The following is a 19,862-nucleotide window of genomic DNA, read 5'->3' as shown; positions in this document are numbered from 1 at the left end:
AAAATCTTGAGACTAACAATTTCCTGAAACATCGACTAAGTAATCCAAATCTTGAATGCACCGTTTTGATAACAATTGTACGTGTACCAATGCCCAATTCCCTCTAGGAAACGGGCTTGTAGCCCAAGGGAATCACAGCAGTTGTCATTCCATGCACGCGAGTCTCATAGAGGGATTTAGGCATTACGTGCTTGACCCTTGAAAGTAATGACATTAGAGGCTACCGGAATCCAAAACCTCGTAACTATGGAACTAGAGTCGAACTTCCTATAACTGTCACCTCTTCACAGCGGCCATTCAACGACCAGAGGTTTTCGTGCCAAGCATGCGCCAATCCATACCTACAACAGCAGCCTTTCCATAACTGTCAAATAATCCCTGCCCCAGGGTGGCCTTTAAAGAGAGGTTCAACTGTAGTCAAAGCAAAGACGGTTACAAGATGCGAAAAATGCGTCTAGAATAGCTATCTCCTTCAGTGAGTCAACCTTGAACTTAAACTTAAGAGGTTTAATGTGTCGAACTGTATGTTTGATTCTGCCCCAGGGTGGCTGTTGAAGAGAGGCGCAGTCAAAGCAAAGACGGTCACAAGATGAAAATGTGTCTAGAATAGCTATCTCCTTCAGTGTCTGTGAGTCCACCTTGAACTTCAACTTAAGAGGTTTAATTGTCAAACTGTATGTCTGATTCTGCCCCAGGGTGGCTGTTGAAGAGAGGCGCAGTCAAAGCAAAGACGGTAACAAGGTGAAAATGTGTCTAGAATATCGATAGAATAGCTATCTCCTTCAGTGAGTGCACCTTGAACTTCAGGTGTCTTTTCTTTACACAATACACCGGATAAAACAGCGCATTCGCCTGAACGGATTAACCCTGTTAACCGTTCTCGGTACCAACCGAAAGAGCCAGTATGATAAAAGTTTTTTTTTTTATCATAATCTGGTTTTGAGCCAGGATTAGCATTGACTTTGAATTTTGATTGGCTTTTGAGCACATGATACTTGACTTTTTGACTTCGCATTGAAGCTTTTATGGGGTTGATTTTAGTCAATAGTTATAGTTTGAAAATTTCTGTTCACTCTAGCTGACAAAATCCCCCACCTCATCCAATGTTGTATGATTCCCGGGGGGAGTACTCCCTATAATGGCCTATACGGGGAGGCTCCGCCCGAAAGGGGTACCTTTTTCAGGCTTCAGGTATATAAAAGGGTATACGTAGGGATTTCACGAGTTTAAGTATATGAAAGGGTATGGAAATCTGTTATTTGGCTATTTAAAAGGGCCTTTAATTAAAATATTTCGAACAGACGCAATTTATGGCTGTATTATTTTAATTTATTAAGCGCTACATAAAAATGGCAAGAAAACGTCCTATTTTAAGTCCACGCCACGTCTCTTAGGTATATGAAAGGGGTACATTTTTTCAGTTAAAGGTATACGAAAGGGGTACAATTTCTGTCAAAAATGGTATATAAAAGGGTAAGGGGTTAGAACTTGGGGCGGAGCCTACCCGTATAAAACTTTTTTGAGTACCCCCCCCCCCCGGGGTATGATTGCAGCGAACTGTGCGAAGGACAAAGGACTTGCTTCTAGAAGTAGACTACAACTATGGGGGAGGGGGCTCTGGAATTGGGGGGGGGGGGGAGAAGACTGGATAAAATAGTCTAAGTAAAAAACGCATAATGAAAACATGTGATGAGCATATTAGAATTGCGAGTTGAGAATTCCCACAGTTGTTCTGTTTGTTCGTAACGCACACAAGCTGTTCCAACCAAGAGGGGTTAAAATCTAAAATCCGTGGGACAAAAGCGTTAGGCACACTCTTGCGACGCCAACCAATGATTCATCATCTCGCTGCCATTGTCGAGGATTTAAATATATCGAGCAAACAGAGAGAGGCAGAGAAGTCAAAGAAGAATCAAACTGCGCGGGCAACTGGCCATAATCCATGATTCATGATAATTGTTGATTTAAACTAATCGTTATTTCATGCATAACATTTAATGTTCCTGACAAGTGGACAGAAAGATCAAAGCAAAGCGCTTATCTCTGAATCATTTGGCCATATGTGCCTCGCCTACTCCACATGGCTTAAGGCCAGATTACTGAGGCTGATCTGAGCAGAAATGGCTCAGATTTCACGCTTAATAGAACTGACTATTTTTAGATTTAATTTGAGATTTTAAAGCACGAAAATAGCCTGTGTACACATGTTAACACGAAAAGGGTTTCAAGTATCGGGACAAACTATGATTCAAGGTTTGTGTCCATTTAGCATAACGCAGGCTGACCCGGGCTTGTGTTCATTAAATTCTAATATTCATCACACTAGCCAAGCAAACTTTGGAAAGTAGGAAAATTAAAGGAAACCGATCAAAATAAATTTGAAATGAAAAATAAAAATAAACAAATAAATAAATAAAATAAAAAGTAAAAGATGAGTGAGTGAAGATTGTGGGTGTCTTGATTTAATTAGGGGATTTTTTGGGGTATTAAAAATGAACTTAAGTGCCTTGGCACGGCCTAGGCGTATTTATGGTATGATGAATAAACAAACACGAGCGTTCAATTTTTTTTTATGGTTTTCTTTGTGTTATATTATTGCCCCTCCTGGCAATTTAGGGGTAATTTGACAAGGGATTTTTTGGGGGTTATTTTTGATCCAGGGATTTTTTTGGGTAATGTCGGAAGACTTAGGGATTTTTTGGGTCCTGAGTTTTGCCTCCATTCGATCATCCCCGTCATTTTAATACACGCCGGAGTACCCCCCCCCCCCCCCCCCCCCCCCCCCCTTGGTGTACTGAGTGCCGTGTGACCCGATTCCTGCAGTTCCGACAGCGGAGCGTGGAATTAAACGACCTTCGAACAAAACCACAAATTGCTTATCCATGATCCAGGATTAAATCGACTGAAAAGGGGCACAACGGAAATCGCTGTTGTTGTTGAGCCAAGAGTGTACAGGGCGTGCATAAATATCTTCCTTCCTCTAGTTCCGGCATTCCGTTGAAAACTGGCGCGTTTATATCAAAACAAAATGCAAAGTGTTTGAGTTTTGGGTTCTTTGGAAACTGAAAGCCTTTCCTGATTTGAATAAAATCATTTGATCCGTAAACAGTATTTGCTATTTTAAGGAACATTTTAAAATGAAAATGATGTTCTGAGACGGCATGCATGACGGAATTCACTTATTATTCGCGGACGTGAGCTTCAGAATTGATACAACTTCCGTTTAGCTTTGAGCACCCACGAGCTCTTGTCGTTAGACGTGTTTACAATCTGCTTGGCAAACCTTTCCCTGTTCGGGGAAAAAGCATCGAACTGAATTGCCTGTTTTTCCGTGCTTTGTTTACACGTCCATTTTGCCATCGATTAGCAGCAGCAGACAATAGGTCGCGGTCGAAGAAAGCCGATTTGGTTCACCTCTACCCCCTGCAGACTGCCTCGCTTTTGTGTCGCAGGATCAGTGTGTTGTGATTTTGTAGTGACTTGCTAGTCATGGCGGCCTGTGCAAGATTTAGTTGTTTTATCTTGCTCGTTGCGTTATTACCAACGCTTGGAAGCTGCATTCGCCCATTTGCAGTCCCAAAGAATCTTTTCGTGCAAGGCTCGTCGCCGTTTACCTTGCCAGAGGGAGCGCGTATGATTCGGCGGGAAGCATTCGAACCAGACGAGAGCCCGCAAGAATTTGTAGAAGACCTTCATGCCCGTTTACGTGTACGTCGAGAAAGTCCAATCCCCCAACCGGAGCTTTCTAATGTAAGTTTTTATCCAAAGTTTGAAATTAAATCTGAGTGCGTTACGTAGCTTACGAGCTTACAGGGTGATAAACTGAGGTTGTTGAATGATGAAAACTACAGTGCATATTTAATCCTTTATTGATCTTTTTTGTTAATATTTTTCTTTCAGTACTCTCTTGCAACCTACGACACCTATTTCATGTACTGGCCTCGGAACAGTGGCAGTGAAAATGTCGTGTTCTTGCTGGGCAAAAACACCAAAACGGGCAGTGACAAATCGACCAGCGCAGTTTTCGTGTCTAGAAACTACGGGAAGAATTTTACCAGACAGAACTTTTCATTGATTGATCAGATATATTATGGAAAAGCTGATCCTAAACTGGTAAGGCAGATTATAGTTCGTTTTACTTTGATATCTTGTGTTTTGTTCATTGTATGATAGTGTTATTATATAACTTGTTGTGGTCGGACCACGTGTATATTGCGCTAAAACAACAACATCAAATTTGTAAGTTAGTGTGAATGGAGCTCACAACACACTCGCTCTTTTCGCATGTTCCTCTGTTGTAAGTGGCGTTTTTCTTTCGTGACAATAAAGAATCCGTGTGTTTATCAAGTCAAGTGTACATGTCGAGATGTGGAAAGTCGAATATTCCACTAAAGTGGCGAATACATACCGAGCTGACACGATCAGCGGATCGAACGTGCGCTGTCGAATTTATTTTGCTCTATGGGTTGTTAGCTCGCGCAAATAAAAACGTTTTTACTCAATTCCGTAAATGTGATTGGATTTGATCCCTTGCTGCGTGTGATGAAAAGTTTAATTGAGGTTGATGTGGAACTGTTTTACTAAATGATTTATGCATATTTATTTCGTCACTAAAACGCTATAAGCTGATAGACAATTAATTTTGTACTATTGAAGTTATGTACACGTCTCATAGAACTTGTCACATGCAAAACAATTTCAGCATTTTATTCAGCTTTAGAGGAAAGGGAAGCATATTAAACAATCTCTTGTTTGTGGGGAAGGCGTTGGTGTCTAAAACCACAATTCTTTCTCATAATTAGTGTTTATACTCACGCATTGCATCTCGTGATGTCGAGTTTGTGCATAGTGATTAGGCAAAAATATAATCAGGAAGAATGTAACAGTCAGACTAGAGCTTCAACATGTGTTTGTAATGGAACTTTGCTATTTTTGCCCTTTCTAAGATCTTTCTGGATGGATTTACAGATAACAAATAAATCATAAATCACATTTTTTCACATACATGCATATGTAGTTTCTTGCAATTGAAAATGTTTATTGATTTTGAGTGCGGCGGCCGTATATCATTATTTTACATCAAAAGTGTGCCTGCTTGTTTGAAAATTTTATAGTTTTGCCTCAGTGTATGAAAAGGGGAACCCTATAATACTCTATCTGTAATTTATTGTCTGCTGTAAAATTTGAGTGATTAATATGATTGCAACTATAAAGGCGTAACTCCAGAGTTGATATGCCCCTAGGCAAGCAATTAATCTTTCAAACCTCAAAAGTGATGAGAATTTTATTTCTTGGTGTATTTCTTCAATACATAATCATAAGATAAGGTATGTATGCCACAAGAAATAAGCAAATAATCAGGAAAGGGAACTAAGTTACGTGTCACTTGATAATTGTACAAATTCTCTGAGTTATTTGAGACACTATCTGTTAAGACCAGAAAGGAGAATTTGTACATTGATAATATGTGGCACTTTAAAGAATTACAAGATATGAAGGTTATCTGTCTCTTCTGGCCAGCATTTTATGCTTGCTGCTTTTGTTTTAATTTCTACTGAAGATAATTCACTATCTTTAGTTTATGTTATTATTCCAGGTGGCTTTTCCATTGTTTCAATTCTGCTGTCTCACTGTCTATTATCTTGAATAACAACACTTGAAATTGCTTTCAACTCCAATAGATTATTATATAAAAGGGGAAATATTTCAATAGTACTTATGGAGATAATGTGATAGCTAGCTCTCTAGGGAGTTATATTGTTTCAGAAATTTTTACAAACAACTATAATATTTGTTGCTGAACATAAATCGTGCTGAATCATGTACCAATGGTTTCCTGAAAGCTAAAACAATTATACTTAGCCCAGTGCTGCTGTAAGATACCAAAGAGGCAAAGGAAAAATTCTTGAGCATTCAATCAACAGTTGATAAAATATGCGCACACAGTCATGCGTGCAATCACAAATTTGACACGTGGTTTTGCAATGCTTGTTGTATTACAGAGATATACACAGATTTTTACAACTATTTTAGCAAAGAGTGTTGCGATTGCATTTGTTTGGGGAGACTTGACAAGTTAATACTTTTGTAAAGCGACGTGTTCATTGTCATGCTTTTTGCAAGGAAATAAAATTGTGCGATATGGCTGATTTAGTAGTGCCCAGAAATGTCATTAATTATTGGAGAATTGGAGCAGAATGACATTAAAGCATATCATATTTACCTCTCAAGCCTTGAAATGATGACTGAATCACATGAAAAGTATGCACATATCTCTCAAACGGGAAGTTTTGAAGTAAATAAATTTTACTTTCAAGTTGGATTTCAATTTCTTAGCAACTTTAGAATATCTTTTATCTCTAATAAGTTTTAGGGAAGGTAGGGTAGGGATAGGGTATCTCACTGTTGATGCAATGGGTCATGGTGATCGCAATACATTTCTTGTAACATCACAACACAATTTGATTTGAACAATCTCTCGCCCCTCTGGAAATTCAAGATTGTCTTAATACTTTCATTTAACAATCTCTCCCCACCCTCTCCCCCTTCAGAGTTTACAATGGCTTTCCATGAGGTGTGTATAGATCATAATTATTTCCTGGTACTGCTCGTTGTATCTGCCACATAAGAGGCTAAGTTACTTACCTATTCACTTAGACAAATTTTTTGTTGAGCTGCAAGAATTTTTCTGCCTATTGGAAAATTTAGGCACATCAGCTCTATAACCTGTTCTTTAGTAAACCGTTCTAGCTTCAGAAGGCTGATGCACTAGCAGTAACAAAAAGAACTTGACACTGATCATTTGTTTTTTTTTTCAAAGGGTGTTTTTTCAGGGACAGATTCCCCCCCCCCCCCCTAAGAAAATCCTGGGATGTTGTGGTTTGATTTTACTCTTGATACAATTTGGTATTTTTCTTTGTTCTGGTGTATGGTATTATATGATAGTGAATATTAAACAAAGGAAAATATCAGATTGCACCAAGGGTAAAACCAGTTTTATTAATTTTTATTTTTCATTGTCTCAAAAATATTCATTATCATAATCTGAAACAAAAGGAAAATAAAAATCAAACTTGTTTGGAAAATGTTAAACCAAAGATAAATTTTAACCACAACATATTTGTATGTTTTGTTTTTGTTTTTCTATAATGTGTTTTCATTTTTCATCAGTGCATTCTTGCTGATAAAGTAAACAAGATTCTCTACAGAACAGAGGACTTGGTAAATTTTCTACCATCAAAAATTATCTGGCAGCCATCCTACCTGACATTTCATCCCTCGGATCGTCGTTTTGTCATGGGATACGATGCTCCAGCAGAAAAGGTACTGTAACACTGAATTTTCTTTTGTAAAATATTAAGGGGTGAATAAAGTTTTGTTGTTGTTGTTTTTGTTAAGGAGAGAACTACTTACATGCCAGGGTGGTTTTAGTTGATCTGGTCTGAATTACTGGCATTTATATGTTTAAATAGCTACCATTGTTCTGTCTCAGTTTTGCCAGCTCTTTTTTTTATTGTTGAATTATTACCCCGGGGGCGGGGGGGGGGGGGGACTCGCATATGAAAGTGACGGGGATGCTCCTCGTCTTGCTTATGGGTGTAAATTTCGGATTTTTGGTCTCGCTTTGGGTGTTCCAGGCAAAACCCCAATATTTTTAGCCAAAATGGTCTCGTTTAGGGTTACACGCAAAGGAAGATACAAATATAAATTCCATTCTTAGTTTTTTGGTATCTTTTAGGGGTTAACAAAAGGTTGAGCCACACCCAGATTGGTCTCTTTTAGGGGGTCTATTTTAAATTTCCAACGAGCATCCCCGTCCGTTTCATATAGGAGCCCCCCCCCCCCCCAAGCTGGGAATTATTGTTAGTTTGATGCTTGTCATTCTATTGAATCATGAAAATATACTATAGGACAGTATACATTATTTTCTTTTTCAATAAAGTAAAATTTGTAGGGGTTAGAAAACTTCACAACTACTTAGTAAATGTTCCAATATTTATATTTTGACACCAGGTTGACCTTTCATTGCTTTGAATTTGAAAAACTCATGCTAAAGTTTAATCCTACAATAATTCATTTAACATTTTGTTCATTGCATTTGTTTCCATGTTGTCCATGTTCTAATAAATGGAATTTAAGTTGTCTCTCGCATGCATGCAGTTCTGTTCTTGCATGGCTTTTTTTTTTTTCAAGGCACCATCACAGATCACCACAAAATATTTGCAGCAGAACTGCATGATTTTGATGCTCTTAAACATCGTCTGTTTGCTCAAGATACCTTGGCTGTAGCTAAGCTGGCCTTTATTTATCCAATATCATTTTCAACCCTCATTGCAATTCTTTCCTTTTCTTTTCTTTCTTTTTATCACAGCAACTTTGTAATAAAGAGCTGTTTCTTCAGTACACAACTTTGTATATTGATATAATTATTTATTTTAACAGCTCTACTGGTCAAAAGACGCTGGAAAAAAATTTACTCTAGTACCGGGTGAAGTGAAGTCATTTAATTGGTTAGTTTTGCTTGTGCTTTGTTATTTCGTAAAATATTGGTCATTAAACTTGCATGTATTCTTATGTTATAGTTATTGCAAGTTTTTTCAAGGAACTCTAAATCTGACAATTTTCTGTCTTGGCTACCAACTCTCATTATGTATCCATAATGTTATGAAAGCATGTGAAAGCATTACTATGTTCAAGAGATAAGACCATGGCAGAATAACTGTCCAGACACAGTACAATACATTGACATGGTAGCTGTGTTATATTTAATGTAAACTCTGATTTTTGTTTTGTTTTAAGGGGTGATAAAGATCTTGATAGTCGGCCAGATGTAATTTTTGTTGAGAAATATCAAAAACCTCTTCAAGAGCGACGTGAGTATATAGAACAATAAGTATGAATAAGTAAAGCAATGAAATAATATAAAAGTTTGTAATAGTTCTTATGTTTGTGCTTAAGACTGATTATTTTAAACAGCAGTGGGGTATGCCAACTCTTTGGGTATGGTGAGCAGCTATGGTACTTTTAATAGGCCATTTCCCCTTCCTCTCGTCGTGCGCCATTCATGTGAGTTGTTTGCTGATGGACCTAAGGTGAAACTCATTTTCATTTGTGATTTCGACGTAGACTTGGGGAGGGTTCGGAAATGGCCTATTATCTCCTTTCCCCATTTCTGTGTTTTTTTTTTCAGATCTAAGAAATTCAAATAAAATCAAGCTATCAAACTTCCTTACTGAAGCAAAAAAGGGCCCAGATGCATCATTTCCTACCCCCCCCCCCCCCTCCTCTCCCCTAAGTTCAGGAGAAAATGGCCAACAGCTTATTAAACACAACACCAATAAAGTATGAATGTATTCTTCATAATGTAGGCAGAGCTGTGTTCTAGCAGAGCCTGGGTGCCACAGGCAACTATAGTATAACTTTGCTATCCTGAAAGCTTTTTAGGGGTTGACACCCAAGATTTCTTACAGAAGAGCCTTTGGGCACCCTGAAATAATATTATACTAAGAGCACAGCTTTGTGTAGGGTATTTGCCTTGATAGTTCTTCGCAACAAAGCAGCAAACTCAAATGTTTTCTAGATTTAGCAACTGCTTTCAGTATGCTAATCCTTTGTTACCTATTACTTGTAGTTAGAACAAGAGATAACAGAACTGCAGTTTACAAGGTGACCAGTGAAGGGAGTACATCACTTGCAGCTAATGTGGAAGAATTTGAAATGATGAAAAACTACATGTTTATCACTACAAGGAATGTTAGTATTATAACTTACAGTTAGTAATATTATAACTTACAGTTAGTTATATTATAACTTACAGTTAGTAATATTATAACTTACAGTGTGTTTAAGATATTGTATGAAAGTTGAGTTTTTGATGTTTTGTAACAGTTAAATTATGTTTGTCTTTGATGTTCCCTTTGATAAACATCAGGTACATTTTCACACACATCCTTGTTTCTTTACAGAACCCCAAAGACAAAACTCCCATCTTGAAAGTGGCACAAAATCGCTCTTCCTTCAAGGAGGCAACATTTCCATCAAATGAGGAAAGCAGGGTCAGTGAATAACAGCCCTTTTAACATGTATTTAAAACAGGTATTTACTGGTGTTTACTGCTCAGGCCAGGCTGGGACCCATGATCTCCCAGTGCTTGGGAGAGCTGGGCGAGGTGGGAGGGTGAGAGGAAACGGCTGATAACGCATGACAAGTGAATTCACCTTGTAGTAAACAACATGAACCCCTGCAGATTATGCTGACGCCCAGCTGGCTCCCAGCACAAGTGCCACACCCTTCTCCTTTAAACCTGGTTATTAATAACCACCATTATATAAAAAATCTTTGTCTGTCCATAAACCAAGTCTTTTTGGGGTTTTTAAGAAGTGTTTGCAAGGTATGTCTAATAACTGCAGTAACATTATGTTGTTTGTGTGCATGGGGGTATTGTTTAAATCTACACTGTTTAAAATTCCTGTGCTTTTTGTTTCTCAGTTGTTATTTTCTAAAGAACTTTAATTTATATTCCTTGAAAATTTGTATGAAGTTATAGACTTACAGTTGAATCCTGATAACTCAAATCCTCAATAACTTGAAACTAGCTTCCGCTAACTGAAACTTATTTTCATTCCCGTCCAGGTCATTTTCTTACTAATTCTACCCTTGATAACTTGAACCCCTGATAACTCGAACCTTTTTTGATTTCCCTTGAAGGTTCAAGTTTTCAGGATTCAACTGTATAATTCACTGTAGATAACTTGATAATGATTTGTACATCTGTTCCCACCACATTGAGTTTAACTCCTTGATTTTTGTTCCAGGACTTCTTTGTGTTTGATGTGATTGAAAATCATGTATTTGTGGTCATAAACCACTTGAGGAATCTTTCAAATATGTATGTGTCAGATCACACTGGAATCAAGTATCAGTTGTCCTTGCCGAGAGTTTTGTATCATAACCCATTCACAAATGTATCATCTCCTTGGCTCAGGTACGAAAATTACAAGCTCAAATATATTTTAAATATTTATATTTATCATCATCATCATTATATCATCATTTATTAGCCACTTTTGAAATGAAGTATTACAACAATAAGAAACCCAATCCAAGAAACCACCAGGCTTATAGGGGAAATTTATTATATTTACTGTCACAGTAGTTTCTTGATTAAACGCTGGGTCTCGAATTAATGCTGGGTTTTCGAAGCAGAATTATAAATAACCGGATCAAGCATAAATTTGAGCTGTAGTTGTAATGGTAAGATATGTGATTGTCAAAAATATGGCACTGCACAATTTTGGGGAACATTTTTTTTTGCAAGAAACTTTTTTCATTTGCAGGAGCCTTAAGGTAATGATTCATCTTTAATTTGTTGAAACTGCTTTTTCCACTTGCAGAACTGTGATACCATATGCATTTGTTGACGTGGATAAAATCCAGTCAATGCGCGGTATTTACGTTGCCACTCAGTTAACACCTGGCCCAGTGGGCAAGAGACATCTGCTGTCACTCATCACTTACAACAGAGGTGCAACATGGCAGAGGATTCGTTCTCCAACTGTGGATAACCGTGGTGTCAGAATTAATTGTCTTCTGGTGGGTATTCCCGTGTTAATATCCTTATCAGGTCAATTTTCAAGAATTCCAAGAACAGCACATTAAAGTGCTAAGGCAGGTTTTCAGAGGCATACCTTTTGCCTGATTTGGCAGGCCTTAGTCATAGATGATAGTTAGTGACTGATTGGGCAGCAGAATAAGAAACACAAAGAGCTCTTTAAAGTCATATTTTAAAGAATATAGAAATTACCGCAACAATTGAAAATAATGCCCAAGGAATGATTTTTAGGCTGAACTACCCCTCCCCCTCACACCCAGATTTCCAGAGTCCTCAGCCCCAACTACAAGGATTACCCAAATGCCATCTGTCAGGGGAGTGTGGAATTTTTTTTTCTGGAAAAACCCATTTTGAAAAGGACTCAACCAGCATTAGCTAGTATTCAACTAGTCTGTACAATTTGTTTTTCATGTTGAACTTATTGACTTGCATTGCAGCCTAGCTGTTCCCTTCATTTGAATCTGCTGTATGGTGCTGTGTATCGTGTATCACCATCAGAGCGATTGCTTTCCAGTACGTCTGCTCCGGGGCTGGTGTTAGCTTTAGGTAAGAATCCTGTTTTCTTTTTTCTGTTTTTTTTTTTTTTTTTTTTTTTTTTTGGGGGGGGGGGGGGGAGCAGGGATGGTGCAGTGGTGAGAGTGCTTGCCTTCCACTAATGTGGCCTGGGTTCAATTCCCGGACACGGCATCATATGTGAGTTGAGTTTGTTGTTGGTTCTCGTCCAGGTTCTCCACCCTGCACAAAAACCAACACTTCCAAATTTCACTTCAAACAGGAATAAACAGCCCCATAAACTAATAGCTTTACTCTTCACCGTGTCTGAATGAAGGTAATTTTTATAACCAATCAGCAATGGAGATTAAAAAATCACTTGCTGAATGTACTATATGTACATCAATTTTATACATAAGAAAAGTGAATGTCTACCCATTTGTCTCAGTGGAGTGACTTGGAGGTGTTAAGTGTGAAGATTTGACTGCAATACTGCAGTCAAACAATAACCACATCTTCAAAAACAATTTCATACATACTGGGGTACATGTTACAGTACTACTCTCTGAGATGACCTTCAGGGGTCTATATGTTCCTCATTTTTTTATTTTTTTATGCTTTTTCAGGAGTGGCAAGCACTAATCTTAAGATATATCCTGACCTGTTTCTGTCACTGGATGGAGGACTGGGGTGGAACAGGGTAAGATGGACCTTCAAGGCTAACCCTTGCTAATGATCATCTGGCTTTGAAGTAATATATCAAACACGAGGGACAGTGTTTTATCGGTGTATCCACTGAGAAGAGAGTTGAAAATACTACCATTTTCGAGCGACCGTGAAAGGCAAACTTTTTTCCGCGTTTTTTCAAGGGTAAAACATTCAAGTTTGACTAGACAAACCGTCGCGTTTTTCAACTGAACCAATTAACGTTTGGAGCGTCAACATGTCAAGTTTGACAGCTCCGCCGGTGTGTTTCTGCACATGAAACAATGGTTTTGAAAACTTTTGCGTCGACTTTTTATATTTCTTCAATGAATGTCGACAGAAAAGGGCGGCTTTACATTTCTGGCAATTGTTGTGACAGCGATCAGCGATTGTTTATTTACTTATTTTTATTTTGAGAGTATTTTTTACGTAAAACAACGTTAAATGGTTTACTTGTAAAACGCGACAGTTTGTCTAGACAAACTTGAATGTTTTACACGTGTGAAAACACAGAAAAAAGTTTGCCTTTCACAGTCGCTCGAAAATGGTAGTACAACTTACAGTGGAGAACTTTTGATGAAATTCGAGGTGTTTGAATAGCCGGTGAAACATGGAAACTACGGAGTAAATGGAGAAATAAAATCGTAAAAATCTGTGCCAATTTTTAGACCCGGTATCCAAACCTCCTTCATGGTAACGATTTTCTTTGTTTTAACTTGATGAATTATTAAATGAGTTTGAGAACAAACATTATGGTCACGATGTACGATGTACAGGTATAATAATAAATAAAATAATTATTTACTCTCGGAGCTGATAAACATACTGGATTTGTAAACCAACAGGTCCTACGAGGGAAATACCTGTTTACTTTTGGAGATCATGGAGGAGTTATTATTGCCGTACCGTACAGACGCTACACCAAGGCACTGAGGTAAATAACAGTGACATTAAAATAAGTAAAATGTCTAACTTATACAGCACAAAAATATGTACAAGAAACAGTTACAGCAACTTATGAAGTCAGAGTACTTACTTAAATGAAGCAACTAGGAGTATTTCTACTCCCCCCTGGATGGGATGCTAGTCCATTGCAAGGTACTCCCTCCCTGTATTAAGTCCGCCGGTACCCATTTATACACCTGGGTAGAGAGGGGCACTGTGAGAGTAAAGTGCCTTGCCCAAGAACACAACACAATGGCCCTAGCCACGGCTTGAACTGAGTCCAGTGCACTAACCATAAGGCTACTGTGCCTCCCACAAAGCAAAAATAACATTTAGCTGGATGGTTATGATAGAGAAAGATTGTAATACGGATTGGAAACAGCAGATGCACCATTTAAGATAAAGCTTCATCAAAGGCTGGCATTGATTGATGAACTCCTATGATCTCATTATAATGCAATGTTCTTGTTGAAAATGATACAAGGCAGTGTTATTGGGCATTTTTAGAACAAAAGGAATACATAAAAATGGGCCCTTTCCAGGTAACCATTCACATAGTACTAAGTAACACCTTGCTGGAGGACAAGCAATGCACCAGGACATCCAAAACATGGCAACTTCAACCAGTCATGTTCAAGTTTCCTTTAGTTTTGGAGTCCCAGAGCATAGCTTGCCCTCTGGCAACATGTTATTTTGTCTTTGTCGAAAGACCTGTAAGTTCACAACTCCAACAAAGAAATGCGTGGAGTTTGTATTAAAACAGCGCTCAGTAGATTAGATCACGGATTATGATAATTCACTCACTGTTGTATTTTGCCACAGGTACAGCACAGATGGTGGTTTTACTTGGGAGACCTATATCTTCTCTACTACAGCTATCCTCGCTCGTGATATTGTCACTCAACCTGGAGAAAGACTGCCAATTTTCTTAATTTATGGAAACCGTGCCCGGGCTTGGACAGTGTTTTATCTAAATATGACAAATGTCTTAGGTGTGTGTACATGTTGTTATCTAAGCACCCTTAAGGTACATTCAACACTGGCAGAAATTTCTTTGTTATAATTGAGCACTTGTTAAGGAAAGGGCTTTGAAATATATCCAAATTCCCCATTTCCCAGCCTTCATAGGCAGTAGAGCTTCATGTGACATAATTATGGGTATTTTACCCGGCTCCTGGGTTTAATCTACATCCCTGTTAAGTTATTTTTATGACCATTGAAGTGGTATAATGTTGGAACCACTTTACAGAGATCCAATAAAATGCAACGTGATGCGATGTGATAACTTGAATTTGGTCGATTATATGCGAGGAATTATTATAACAACTTAAATCTTGCAAAATCTGGAAGTACCCCCCATTGGGGACTAAAAAAAGCAATAAAAAATATTTATATTTATTCAAATGGCAGGTCCTGTGTGTGATTCTTCTGGCTTTACCACTTTCACTGACGGCTGTCTTCTGGGTAGACAGCAACAGTTTGAGACCAGAAATTGGACTATTCTTTGTCATGCGGGTCGAGACTACAAGAGACCCTCATTTGTGAAGAACTGTCCTTGTAGCAGAATTGATTTCCAATGGTAGGAAGACTTCAAAACATCAATAATTTTGTTAGTTGTTGCCATGCATTTCTTGTCAAGTTAGTTAGTCTGAATTTTATAGTTGCTCCAGAAAATCTCACCCAGCTGATATTGTATATATTCTCACCACCTGATAGCCTCACTTTGTATTGATATTGTAGCGAGAAGTCAAAGATGTTACGCTGGTTTGAAAATGTCTAAAAATTTTGAAATATAAATTAAATATCCAACATTTTGACTGTAACTACAGCCTCAATCACTTTTACCCCTGATAAAGGCTGTAGTTTCAGCCACAGTGTTGGGATATCTATTTAATTTTTCAACATTTTTAGACATTTTTTTAACATTTTAATGGATTAACCTGGTTAAAAGGCGTTTTTTAAGTCAAATGTTGATCACTTTTCATCTCTCTAGTCTCCATTTGCTGTCACTCTGCTGTCAACAGACTTAAACACCTCTTAACATTTATGCTTGTTTGATAAAATTAGATGTTTAATCTCTTATGCTCTTATTTTTAGTGACTATGGTTTTGAAAGAAAGAATATCGATGAAGAATGTACTCCCATCAATAGTGAAGACTTGGACAATGAAATTATTCCTGAAAATTGTCCAGAGGGTACAAACTACAGCAGGACTCAAGGGTGAGAAGTTAAATAAATGTGCTTTGTTTAAGGTGGCTCTTAATAGTTGAGTAAGAATTAAACATGCCCGTTTTTGGTATTCTATCTCAGCTTTACCAATTACGTTAAGGAAAACATATTAGCCCAAACGTAAATAAGATTTACCAATGAATAATTTGAGGACATGGTGTCGTCAAATTCTGTTTCCATGGCCACGTCATATGAGGTTAAAGATACACTATTTTGGACCTTCCACGGTTAATAACTCAAAAACTACTCTGTGAAAGTTTTTCGTTTTCACAGATTTTTATCCAACTGACAAAATAAACATTTTTGCACATTTTTAAAGAAATCTGTCAAAACGATTCGGAGCAACATTATTTTTGCATAAATGTAAGGTGGCCCTGAAACTTTCTGACAGAATTTTTTAAAAAATTGTCGGAAAACAAAAACTTTACCATCTAGTTTTAGAGTAATTAGCCTTAAACGGTCAAAAATAAGTTTTATCTTTGATGACTTTTGTAGTTGCCATGGTAACAAATTTTGACGTCACATTGACTCCAATTTGTTTATTAGTAAAACCTTTACAAGGATGTTCTGAAAGTTAAACCTCAACATCACAGGTGTAGCAGCAATAGAATGCCAAAGACGGGAATATCTAAACTATTACGAGCCACCTTGGTTGCTCAAGGATCAGGCACCTTAATTAAGGTTGTAAAGAGAACAGAAAAGAAATGTTGTTCCCTTTTTCTATGTTTTATTTACAAATCGTGTGCTTCCACAGGGATATAGCAGCGAAAAAACTAACTGCCAGGCTCTTCTGGTCTTTATACCTTCAAAATTATCTCAAGTCTTTGTTTGTCTAATTAAATTTCAGCCAGTGAAATTCCAGCTGGTAGCTGGCTCTTAGGTACAGGTGGTTTAGAAATATCCATTTCCATCCTAAGAAGGGTTACTGGAAATAAGTATGAAGCTAAACTGGACTAATATCGGGGTGGTCATGTCTAGAATTACAACACATTGAAGTAACTTTTTAAATTATTGTTATGTGCGTGATGAATCAGTAAGTCAATTTAAAATTGCATTTGGATCAAGTATGCCCTTTTTTTGAAGAGTGAAAGTTTAAAAATGAATTCAAATTTTCGAGACCAGTTTTGAGTGAACTGTAAGTATTATAATTAGTTTTGTAATATATTCTTTTCTGAATGTTCCAGGTTCCGTAAAATTGAGGGAGATACATGTGTAAATGGATCCCAGAAGGACTTCCTGCCAGTTGATACACCCTGTCCTGTCAAAGGTGAAGATAATTCTAAATTACTCATGATTCGTAAAAACAAAACAGTTGAACTGAATTTATTATTTATTATTAATTTGACTGTAAACTATTTAACATGCATGAAGAGCAGTTACAGTGACAGTCAAGTGTTTTAACTATGTAAGAACTCAACACAGCCAGGGCTTGACCATCTAATGCAGAGTGCTGCACACTAACTGTTGAACCAGTGAGCCAGGTGCAGTAAGAATGAAACGGTGCATGCAATAAAGTTTTTATTAAAATTTCATTAATATTTATTATATATTTAAGCTCTAGCTAGCTCATGTGACATTCTGGACGAGGTAAATTATGTAAACTTTCAGTTGTATTTAGGATTCAATTATTAATAAGAACATGTATTTTTTTGCAGAGCTGCTTAATTTAACGCTTAGAGGCGTAGGTAGCAATGTGACTGAAGATGGGGGTGTTGCAGTTCAAACCGGGGGCACCGTGTCTTTCTTTACTAATCTTACAAAAGGATATCAGCCAAATATTATGTACAGGTGAGCAATGTGAGAATTATGTTACAACATCTTTGTTAGTTTTGTGGCCAAAGCATTTGAAGTAAAGTGGGCATTTTGAAAACAACCAGGGGAAACTCCTTGGCTATATCTAATAGGCCATTTCCGAGTTACCCTTTGCCTCTGTTCCATGATGAGTCTACGTGCGAAACCATTCATATGAAAATGAGTTTCACCTACAGGTCCATTTTCATGCAAATCAAACTGATTTTCATTTAAATGGTTTCGCACTTACACTCGTTTTGAAACAGAGGCAAAGGGTAACTTGGAAATGGCCTATTTAATCATAATGGTAATGATGATGACGACAATAGTGAAAGCAGTGGCAGCGATGACAGTGACAATGTAAACAAAAACAACAATAACAACAATGACAGTGATGATGATATTAATTTTAATATTTTTAAAGTGTAGGTTTCAAGTCTCTGGTGGCTAACTGGATGATAGAATCTGTGAAAATTATTTTTATTTCTGATGCTTCTTTTTGTTCAGGTGGTTCTGGGGTGATGGACATGGAGACCAAGGAATGGGGGCAAAATTTGCCAGTCAGAAGCACCAGTATCATAAGTAAGAACAAACTCTTTATATATTCTGTGTTTACTGCGGGATTCTAATTTCTTAGACCATCCAGCTCTTTAACTTTCTGAAAACTTGTACTAAATTCATTTCCCTTGGGATTTGCTTCATTCAAAGACTGCAATTTTACCTTTGCTTTCTCAAACTCCCGATTTCTTCAACCAATTTGGACACAGTAACTCTTTCCTGTCTTTATCATAAGATAGAGTCTTACAAATGTGTGAGGCAGCGAGGCATGCAAGGTGTGCAAGGCAAGACAGCAAGGCATGTGTGGCAAGGCAGTGAGACATGCGAAGCAGCTGAAATCCCTACTCCAAATAAAAAGGCTAACCACAAGCTACCTAAGTTAACAGTAGGCTAACCGGAGTACTATTTAGGCTAACTGGAGTGCCATATTAATAATTTTAGGCTAACAGAATGGATTGCATGTCTCGCTGCCTCACACTTTGTGACGACCTGTTAATATAACTATATTCAGACAATTCAATTGAATTCTGTCACTGTACTGTTTTCGATGCTGTTTTGCCAGTATAACACGTGTTATGTGGGCAAAACTAATTAGCATTACTAAGATTCTTGGGAAACAAAATTTCCCTTGGGACCAGTCTTTAAGTGTTCATTGTGTTCTTTTACTGCAACATCATTTATACATTTATCACCTTTCTTGGTTGTTTTCAGACCTGGGAAGTACATTGTGTCGGTTGTTGCATCTAATACTCAAAGTATTCTTGTGCAGAGATTGGAAGTGTATGTTCAAGGTTAGTAAGTTCAGTGTTGGTGTGCAGTGACTGTGTGTTCTGCCACTGAAACAGTTAAATTGTTAAAAAAAGAAATAAAGAAAAGGAAAGGAAACCTGGTGTACCATCAAACTGGTCATGTTTTTTTTTTTTTGGCAATACATCTACTTTGTGTTCTTTGTTTCTGGCCATTTGTAATGTCTGTGATGTAAGCTGTGTGTACAATGCCTCAACTGATTAAAATATTGTTTTGTTCCAGAAAATATCCATACCCCTCCCATGGAAGGTTTTTTGGTTTGAATCCCCCACCCCTCCGGAAATTCCAGTTAAGCCCCATACTTTCCTTTCAAAATTTTGGCTTTTTGTTCCATTGACCTTTCATGGGGTGGGTACATGTGTATTTACTGGAACTACACATTGTGAACAAGTTATTGCTGGACCAATAAGTACCAAATTAGGACCAAACACTGTGGCTGTGTACTCTAAGACAGTTTTTATATAGCTCCATTACACCCTTGGTATGATTGATGTGTAGTGTTCTACTATTTGTTCTTCTATTAAAGCTTAATTTCTACTATTTGTTTGACTCTCTACCTTATTCAGTATAGGTAGCCAGCCATTGCCTTTTCAATTTATTATAAATGTATTATAAATGAATATCAGGGCTCGAGACTAACGGTAGCCAACTAGCCAAAGGCTATTAAAAATGCAGTTTTGGCTAGTAGGTTTTGGCCTTTCACTAGCCAAAATGGCTAGTGAAA

At 37.6% G+C, this 19,862-nt stretch overlaps 1 protein-coding gene across 1 annotated transcript in view; it reads left to right on the top strand.

Annotated features, from left to right (window-relative positions):
* The first annotated feature begins 3,258 nt into the window (after positions 1-3,258).
* LOC144646618 (uncharacterized) overlaps positions 3,259-19,862 on the top strand; it is a 36,510-nt gene continuing 19,906 nt past the window's right edge. Inside the window, exons 1-19 of the mRNA XM_078506268.1 lie at positions 3,259-3,750; positions 3,901-4,113; positions 7,171-7,323; positions 8,443-8,510; positions 8,800-8,873; positions 9,632-9,753; positions 9,966-10,055; positions 10,815-10,984; positions 11,394-11,592; positions 12,049-12,157; positions 12,730-12,803; positions 13,654-13,742; positions 14,576-14,745; positions 15,164-15,332; positions 15,851-15,973; positions 17,167-17,249; positions 17,638-17,770; positions 18,281-18,355; positions 19,043-19,122. Of these exons, the coding sequence (XP_078362394.1) occupies positions 3,490-3,750; positions 3,901-4,113; positions 7,171-7,323; positions 8,443-8,510; positions 8,800-8,873; positions 9,632-9,753; positions 9,966-10,055; positions 10,815-10,984; positions 11,394-11,592; positions 12,049-12,157; positions 12,730-12,803; positions 13,654-13,742; positions 14,576-14,745; positions 15,164-15,332; positions 15,851-15,973; positions 17,167-17,249; positions 17,638-17,770; positions 18,281-18,355; positions 19,043-19,122 (2,455 nt within the window). The 5' untranslated portion in view covers positions 3,259-3,489. The remainder of the gene's footprint in view (positions 3,751-3,900; positions 4,114-7,170; positions 7,324-8,442; positions 8,511-8,799; positions 8,874-9,631; positions 9,754-9,965; positions 10,056-10,814; positions 10,985-11,393; positions 11,593-12,048; positions 12,158-12,729; positions 12,804-13,653; positions 13,743-14,575; positions 14,746-15,163; positions 15,333-15,850; positions 15,974-17,166; positions 17,250-17,637; positions 17,771-18,280; positions 18,356-19,042; positions 19,123-19,862) is intronic.

This window comes from Oculina patagonica, chromosome 3 (assembly GCF_052425735.1).
Source record: "Oculina patagonica isolate OP01 chromosome 3, crgOcupat, whole genome shotgun sequence".
Lineage (NCBI taxonomy): Eukaryota > Metazoa > Cnidaria > Anthozoa > Scleractinia > Oculinidae > Oculina > Oculina patagonica.
This window is presented reverse-complemented; position numbering and strand designations above follow the sequence as displayed.